The sequence below is a fragment of the Vespa velutina genome, chromosome 3 (genome assembly GCF_912470025.1).
Source record: "Vespa velutina chromosome 3, iVesVel2.1, whole genome shotgun sequence".
Taxonomy (NCBI): domain Eukaryota; kingdom Metazoa; phylum Arthropoda; class Insecta; order Hymenoptera; family Vespidae; genus Vespa; species Vespa velutina.
This window is the reverse complement of record NC_062190.1, coordinates 8,436,623-8,446,529: the sequence shown is the minus strand read 5'-3', so window position 1 is coordinate 8,446,529 and position 9,907 is coordinate 8,436,623. Positions and strand designations below refer to the sequence as shown.

Below are 9,907 nucleotides of genomic sequence, written 5' to 3'. Positions count from 1 at the left end.
TTCTATCTTGTATATTTTTATTTTTAACCTTTCGAAAAGAAACCTTTGGAAAAATTTCGATCTATATATATATATATATATATATAGGAAGAGTCTAAAAATCGTGTGAAAGCACCACACTCTGTTCTTTATTTTCTCACTCTGTTCTCTATTTTTCTCACTCTACTCGATAGTTGTACTGAAAGTGAAGGGCCTAAGGGTTACTTTTTCTCTCATACGAGTGACAAATTTTTCTTTTTTTTTTTTTTCGACGTAAGTACTAACCACCTCGAGAAACTTCAATTTTCAAAGGTTTCTCTCTCTCTCTCTCTCTCTCTCTCGAACTCAGGATTTTCAACTTCACGTCAGTGCATCGATAAAAGTGCACTCAAACTCGACGTAAAATCTCACTCAATATTACTGTAGGACTTCTTCGTCGAGGAAACTAAAAATATTAAAAAAAAAAATATTTTATTTAGTATATATCTTTTCGTAATCTTTTTCGAAGTCGAACGGGAAGGGAATTTTTTTTTCCTCCATTTTCCTTTCATTTTAAAAATTATCAAATTTATTAATGAAATTAATTTTAATCGTGGAGGATAAATAAGTCAATCGTTTGAAGATATTTATTTTTTTTTTTTTTTTTTTCTTTCTGTTAAACGTCCCGACGACACAGATATAATTATAGATCTTTCCTTTTGGACTGAATATAGTTTCTTTTTTTTTTCTTTTTTTTTCTTTTGCTTTGTTTCTTACGAGACAATGTTAATAAAAATGCTTGATTACGTAAACGCATGTATCCATGCTGAAACATTTAAGGGAAAAGGAAAACTATAAAAAGAAAAAAAAAAAGAAAATAAATAAATAAATAATATAAAATAAAATAAAATAAAAGCCTCGATCCAATTGGATAAAATAAAACTGTACTTAATGGATAAAACTATGAAAAATAAAAGATTAAATGTAAAATGTATATTTACGTACATAATATAGTTCATCATAATATGTTTTATGTTATGCGTTCTTTATCCTTTGCGATATTATTTATTTACGATAAACATCGAACGGGTAAACAAAAGATCGATGTCTTTTTTTAGTTTCGAAACGTAAACGAATTATCTAAATACTATGTTACGTTCGGTTGAAAGAATAAAATATGTGATTTAAAGAGAGAAGAAAAAGAAGATAGGGAGAAAGAGAAAGAGAGAAAAGGAAAAAATAGAAGGAAAGAGAGAAAGAAAGAGAAAAAGTCGAAGACATATCGTTGTGTTTACCCTTCCTCGAACGAACCAACAACCAACCCCTGTATATAAATCGTTGCTAGTCCACGAAGCTTATAACTCGCTGGTGTCGCGAACGTATGTATGTGTACATACATACATACATACATACACACACACACACACACACATATATATATATATATGTATACATATATATTCTATGAAGTGTAAAGGTGATAGAGGGAGATGAGGGAAGGTGAGAAAAAAATAAAACGTACACAAAAAAAAAAAAAAAGAAACAAAGAGTAAGCCAAACCACAAAGAAAATAGTTACTACCGTGAATCCTCGTTAATTATTTCGACCGACGATTCGTTTGTATGCGTATGTCTGTGTGTTCTACGTGTATATTTGTATGTTCCGCGAGAGACGAAAAAAAAAGGGAAAGAAAAGAAAGAATGGGGGAGGGGGGGGGGGAGGGGGAAAGCAATAAAAAAAAAATGGCCACACACGCCTAAGTCGTCTCTCTCTCTCTCTCTCTCTCTCTCTCTCTCTCTCTCTCTCTCTCTCTCTCTCTCTCTCTCTCTTGATCGACGGTATTCCAATTTGTTGAAAGTTAAATGTGTTTTACATCGCCACTCCCTCCTATCTCCCTCCCTCCCTCCTCCACCTCCTCCCATCCTCTTTCTCGGTGGATAGGAGGTATCTTCGACGTATTTTTATCGTTTGCAACTGACCGACAAGCTGGGCCACGAACCAAACACACGGCACCTTTGCCCTTCGCTTGGTTATATTTGGAAAATATTTCTTTGTTTTTTTCTATTCTTCAATTCACTCTCTCTCTCTCTCTCTCTCTCTCTCGCTCTCTTTTTTCTGTTTTTTTTTCTTTTTTACTAATATACAAACATTTGCCCTTTTTTTTATGGACTATCGGTCACCCACCGTATCATGTATAGGTACACGCATTATACGTAAATCGTCGATTTGTTTGATAAGAAAACATAATAACAAATGATCTCTCGAACGTTCAAAATAATAGATTATTATTATTGTTATTTTTATTATTGTTATTATTATTGTTATTATTATTGTTATTATTATTATTATTATTATTATTATTATTATTGATTATTGTTTACGTAGGTGTGCGATGAAAATTTTACACATTGTTCATTCGGTTGATTACGGATTATGTATGTACGTACATACGTTTTTGAAGAAATTAACGATAATCCTTTTATCGGCGATGATGATAACAGAAGGAGATAAAATCTGTATTATTGATTTAATCGTGACGTTACATTTTAATGTTTAATAGAAAAAATAAATATTATTTCGTTTATTAATCGAACGAATTTAATTTAAGGCAAAATCATATCATTTTTCTATCATCAAATTAATCAATGTTTTATAACTAATGAAATATAAATTATTTTTGTATTTTTGATCATCAATCGACTTTGATTTAAATATATATATATATATATTTGACGTAGAAATTATATATTTGTATTGTTAAGTAATTGAATTTATTTAAAAGAGAAAAAATGAAAAGAAAAAATGAAAAAAAAGAAAAAAAACAAGTAAATTTGAATATTTCCTTTTTTTTTTTTTTGTTTCTTTTTTAATTGATCACATAATTTCTTATGTATCTTCTCACTAATCGTATCCAAGGACGGTATTTAAATATTTATAATTTAAATATTTATTAATTCAAATATTTATTAATACTTACGAATAAATAACAAAGAAAGCAAATATCTATTAATTCGAATCTTTAAAAAATTTTATTTTCTATTCTATCTCTCTCTTCATTTTTTTTTTTTTTTTTTTTTTGTTACAAAATATATACTCAATATACCCATAGATAACATCATTAAATCGAATAATTCGATTGCATTGTACCCATTCAAATCTAACAATGAAAGATAAAAGAAAAATCTCGAAGAAAAATCATAGATGATATAGAATTTTCAACGAACCGATTGTGATCCGATTTTCTTCTTCTCTCTTTTCGATTCTTAACGTTGGCCATTTAAATATGTCTATCCATGAAATAAGGATTAGATGGTCTGTTTCGATTTGCAGTAAAAAGAGATGGAAATCGTCTGAATCGTAGAATAAGGGTCCACTAAGATACAATAAAATGTCTCAAGAACAGAGAGATAAAAGGTGTTACATTATTCTTAGTAAGCCAATTGGAATTTTTTTAAACTGTTAACCGGAATAATACAGTGACGTATTTTATACTATTGAAATTTCTTCCCTTAAAACGTCCTCGTTATTGGCGTCCTCAAAAGTTACGACTTTATATCGATTGTAATCGAATTCATAAGCAATTGTTTCCTTTTTTTTATTTTTTTTTTCATTTCTTTATTTTTTGCTTTCCTGACTTTGATCTTAGGAAATATATTAGAAAATTATTTTTTTACATTGTTATTCGTGCCAAAATGTTAGAGCCCCTCCTCCCACCCTCCACCCCTCAGTAAGTGCCCTTCGATAGATATGGTTATGCCTTAGAACGAGTTAATCCCTGATAAAGATTTAAATTTTCTTTTCCGATAAAGAACAAAAAAAAAAGAAACGAAAAAAAAACGAGAAAATATTTTTCTCACATGGAGAGAATATTTTTCGTCTTAAAAGACAATTTAAAGGGGGTACATAAAATTGAGGACAATTTAATTGCTATCATTTTACAAAATACATGTGCGATAAAGCGAATAATTCTTAAATTTGATAAAAAAAGAAAATAAATAAATAAAAGTGCAGTAAATTATATATACATACATATTTCTTTGAATGTCATTAAATAATTAAAAAAAAATCGTTCGTTTTTAAATCCAATTAAAAAAAAAAAGAAAAAAAAAAAAACGAAGAAGCTATCCCAATATATTCGATTTTACAAATTCATTAATTAATATAAAAAAATAATACAATTTAATCAAAATATACATTTCATAAACGCACATATACATAAGTACGAACACAAGCACACAAACATACACACACACACACACACACACACACACACATACACACATTCACGTTCATCGATTAAAAATCTTTTCATATCTTTTTATATCTTAAAAGATTAAAAAGTATTTCGATAACAATTTCCTCGATCTAATTTATAATAATAATTATTTCTTTTTATTAAAATCTAAATAAAAAACCGAGGCTATTCTTATTCAATTCAACTTTTGTATTCACTCGTATCATTTTCTCGTTAGATTTCCATTTTCTTTCTTATCGTCATGCTCGTATAAAATTTCTATACAAAAGTGATAAATAAGATATCAGTATTCTTTCTCTCTCTCTCTCTCTCTCTCTCTCTCTCTCTCTCTCTCTCTCTCTCTCTCTCTCTCTCTCTCTCTTTCTTTCTTTCTTCCGACGAAAAGAAAAAAATTGGTCGTTAACGAGTCGTTATCATCGTTAACCATTCATTTTATTATTTCACGGAGAATGGCCGTCTTAAGAATAAAATATCTCGATGTCTTATTTATGTATATACCTAAACAAGATAGACTTCAATGACTTGAATTGTCAATTTTTTAATATCTCTAGAAAATTATACCATAGAGAAAAATTCATTTAACGTGACCCATATAAATACTTATGTCCCCTTCTGTACTCATTCTCTAATTTTATTCAACACATTATCGTCGAACTTTCATAGTTTTAAATATATTTAAAAATTAATTAATAATTATTTTATATATATATATGTGTGTATATAAATTTATAACTAAATTTTTATAAATATTATATAAATAAATATTGTTTATACATATAGATAAATAATAATAATAATAATAATAATAATTATTATTATTATTATTATTATTATTATTATTATAATTTGATTTTATATATGCAAGTGTATATATATATATATACACTTATACCCATATATATATATATATATGGGTAATAATAATATATAGATAAAAATTATTACAATAATAATAAAATAAACATAATACGAATTATAATATGAATGCATAATAATTATAATAAAGACAATAATCTATATATTATTATTATTATTATTGTTATTATTATTATTATCATTATTATTATTATTATTATTATTATTATTATTATTATTTTTATTATTATTATTATTCATATATTCTGTGGCTAGATAATTAGATAGTTAACGAATATCGAAACCCCCTTTTTCTTTTTTCAGATACTGGACCACAACAAGTAACGGACAATCATTAGTAACCGATATACCCCGCGATGGAAAAGCTGCAATAATCGATAGTATCGCATCGTCGTATGCATTGCAAAGGCCAAGGTTAAATGCAACACCAACTCCGAGAACGAACAAATTGATTGACCAAAAGAATAAATATAACGAAGGAAAATCAAATTGGCCATATTATCAGATGTACAGGCACTCGGTGGAAGCACAAAAGGCAGAAATTTTCAAGGACATTCAAAGGAAAATGGCTAACACGACAGGTGTTTCCAAAATCGGTCAATCGTGGATGAACAATTCCACGGATATCTCCCAACAACGTCAGCATAAACTTAGAATGAAACATCATAGGTTAATGGCTAAGGGCAAACATTTAAGAACGCGTAAGTTGTTCTAATTTTTTATATTTTCTTTTTTTTTCCTCCTTACCCCCCCCCTCACTCAATTATCCTTAACTTTGTATAACTAATTAAAGATTAATTTAAATACTCGCAAGTGTAATATTAATCCGGTTCGGTCACACTCAATCATCAAATTGTTCGACCAATTTCAAATACTTTACACCGGCAATTATAAATGTGATCCAATTTTTTTGTCCCCTCTACCATTTTCCCCTCATTTCCCTACACACACGCATTATAAATCTCCAAATCGTTCAGACCGTATCATAATGCCAATCGATTGGGAGGGGTGGGGGGGTGGGGGACACATAATTTCATAAACATTTCGTAAATCATTAATTTAAATCAAACGTTATCTTTGATCATCGGCGAATCAAAATCATGATAAATATCAAACATGCAACATGTTCGATCAGAGTTAGATCATTAAAAAAAAAAAAGAAAAAAAAGAACAAACAAACAAACAAAAAAAAAACAGAAAAAATAAGAAAACTCTATTTTCTAATCATCACGACGCACGTCCCCTTATATTTTTTAATCCTTAGGTCCACCGAGAGATTGCAAGGTCAGCGAATGGGGTCCATGGAGTGCTTGCAGTCGTAGCTGCGGAGTAGGGGAAACACAGAGGACACGAAAAGTGACGATAAAGTCGCGCCGAGGTGGAGCAGCTTGTCCGCCATTGAAGGAGACCAAATGGTGTGGCAGTGTTAGTCCATGTCCGGAGAACAACAAGTCTAATCTCAAAGCGTTTTATTGGTAGTCGTGTTAAGAAAAGGTCGCCGAATAACGACGACCTTTGACCTAATCTTACGAGAAGAATAAAGAGAACACACGGCCAAGTTATCCCGAGATTTATTATATTATATATACTCGATTAAGGAAGGATCTTGTGCGTGAGGATGATGACGACTGTAAAAAAAAAAAAAACAAAAAAAAAAAAGAAAAAGAAAAAAAAAGAAGAAAAAGAAGAAAAAGTAAAAAAAAATAAAAAAAAAACCGATGAAAAAGAAAAAAAAGAAAAGGAAGAGGGGAAGAAGAAAAAGAAGAAGAAGAAGAGAAGAAACAAAAGAAGAAAACAAATTGAGAATTAATGTTCTCTATTTCTTTCGTCTATGTTCTCTTCAGATCCATACGCATCGTATATACATATATATATATATATATATATATATATATATATATATATATATATGAATATAAAAATAAAATTACAATTGATCCCTCGGAACGCGGCAATAATCTTCTTGATAAACATATTCCTGATTAAATCACCAAAGATTCGTCAAATTTCAGACATATTTAATTAATTTTATTATTATCATTATTATTATTATTATTATTATTATTATTATTATTATTTTTATTATTATTATTATTATTATTATTATTATTATTCAAGTCGATCGGTTAGTTTTCATTTTTACCGATCGAGTAAGACCGATCTCGATTGGGAAGCCATTGTTCCAATTTATTTATTTATTTTTCTTTTTCGCTGTTTTTTTTTTTTTTTTTAACGGGGATCGGAGATAAAAAAAAAAGAGTTCGTATTTTAACATTGAAAGAGAGAATATGAGAATCATTATAACTTGCATAGATCACATTACTTTTGCATAGATATACGTATGATATGTATGTATATGTGTATATTGTTCGTAAGTAAAATCAATCAATCCAATGCTGTTCTAAAGAGAAAAGACGATCGATGATTAAACCGGATTCAGTATTTTTTCAAAAATCCGAAATATGAAAAATCCTTGAAACGTCGAACTATGATATGCGAAGTCAATAAAATATTTTTTATTAGCCTTCAACGACACAACAATGATTCGTGGAGGGGTAAAGGATGGTCGAAAGGGTAGTTTGGAGGAGGGAAGGAGGAAAGGGTGGAGGGGTGCGAGGGGGAGGTGGTAGTGGTATGATATATCGAACATAATCGTTCGATTATTTTTCTCCTGAGAGAAGTTGAGATATTTACAAACATTTTCAATAATGAAACAAGATTACTATTAACTATTTCTCTCTCTCTCTCTCTCTCTCTCTCTTACTCTCTCTCTTCTATCTATCTATCTATCTATCTATCTATCTATCTATTTATCTATCTGATTGAAAAATTCTTTTTCAAAATTCGACCGAACGCATTGTCAACGTCGAAAAGAGTTTCACGTCGAATTATTATATCAAAGAATAAAAATAAAGAAATGAGAATCGTCCCTATCGTCTCGTATATAGGTATTGAAGAAATAACAATAAAAAAAGAAGAAAAGAAAAAAAAGAAAAACAAATAAAAATGAAAAAGAAGGAACAAAGAGGTGGATTAGCGTAAGAATCATTGCAAAAATGTTATCATTTAAATCGATAACAATTAGTCGACACGATAGCGCAACGATGATAACGAAGACGATAAAAAAAGGGAGAACAAAAAGAGAGAGAGAGAGAGAGAGAGAGAGAGGGAGAGAGAGGGAGAATAAAAAAAAAAGAAAAAAGAAAGAAGAAGAAAAAGAAAAAGAATGAAACAATAATAATACACAGGACTTAGACATTTTTTTTTTTTTTTTTTTTTTTTTTTTTTATAGAGGCCATTACAAGATGAAAACATTTTCGGAGAGACCTGTGTTCATATGATATAATATTGATAAATAGCATCGGAATGCTGAAGCTAATTCGAGCTAAGTGTTAGAAGAAAAAAAAAAAGGACATAACAAAATAAATACAATAAATACAATAAATACAATAAATACGATAAATACGATAAATACGATTAAATAAAAGGAGAAATAAAAAATTAACATTCAATGATTATCACGTATAAGATTATTGGATTAGAAAAGGAGCCATCGCAAAAAAAAAAAAAGAGAATTGTTTCGTTTCATAGATCAATACTACTTCGGATTTCGTATCCTTAGATCCATTCGTCATATCATTATTGGCACCCTTTACGTGCGTTTTATGATTAGAATAAAACGTCGTACTATGTGCTGCGTATGCGTGCGAACTTACCGAAAATATTATACATAATGTTAAACTTTCAAGATTAACATTGCAAGATAATAATTTTGCAAAATGATATAATAGATAAAAGAGAAAAACGAAGCAAAAAAAAAAAAGACTTGTACCGAGAATAGGGATGATTACTCGTGACGAAGGAAAAAGTAAAAAAAAACAAAAAAAAAAGACCGAAAAAAAAAACAAAAAAAGAAAGAAACAAAAAAAGAAACAAAAAAAGAAATATCTTTTCGCCTAACGGCAGACGTATATAATAATAATAATAATAATAATAATAATAATAATAATAATAATAATAATAATATTAATATTAATAATAATAATAATAATAATAATATTAATATTAATAATAATATTAACAATAATAATAACAATAATAATATAATAACAATAAATAATAATTACTACTACTACTAATAATAATAATAATAATAATAATAATAATAATAATAATAATTATTATTATAATTATAATAATAAATAGTATATAAGGAAGAACGAGTTCGTTCTTATCGTCGATCTTTCCCCATTGTTGCATGCAACGTGACAAAAAAGAAAACAACAACAACAACAACAACAAACAAAAAGAAATGAAAAGGGAAAATTTTTACAAAGATATCATCAGGTACGTCTTAGATGAGTGTATTATATCTTAGGTATAAGGAATTTAACGATAATAATTAACAACTAACGTTTAATGATAAATCGTTAATTATTAGACGGATAAATACATAATAATAAATCGCTGTGTGGGTGCGTGCGTGTGTGTTTATGTGTGTTGTCGCTCACGCAACGAACGAACGAATCGAACGAACGAACTCTAACCTCCGAGCGTTTACCTCCTTCGCTTCTCCACGATTATTATATTATAGATAATTACTTGCTTTTATTTTTGACGTTAGAACGGAAAAGAATAGACGCAAAAGAAAAGGAAGAAAAAGTCGAAAAAGAAAAACGAAAGATCAATTGATTAAAAAAATAATATTCGATGAGGAAAGAAATTGATAAAATTATACGGAACATTATAAAAACTTTTTACATTTTAACAAGTAGACATTTGTGAGAAGATTGATCTTGAAAAGGACGTGGATAATAC

The 9,907-nt window shown here is 28.6% G+C and overlaps 1 protein-coding gene across 7 annotated transcripts in view; it reads left to right on the top strand.

The window, feature by feature from the left end:
- LOC124947503 overlaps positions 1-8,262 on the top strand; it is a 195,053-nt gene extending 186,791 nt beyond the window's left edge. For all 7 annotated transcript variants that reach the window (XM_047489741.1, XM_047489740.1, XM_047489734.1 and 4 more), the window contains exons 7-8: positions 5,393-5,790; positions 6,354-8,262. In XM_047489741.1, the coding sequence (XP_047345697.1) occupies positions 5,393-5,790; positions 6,354-6,568 (613 nt within the window). In that variant the 3' untranslated portion in view covers positions 6,569-8,262. The remainder of the gene's footprint in view (positions 1-5,392; positions 5,791-6,353) is intronic.
- Positions 8,263-9,907: the final 1,645 nt, after the last annotated feature.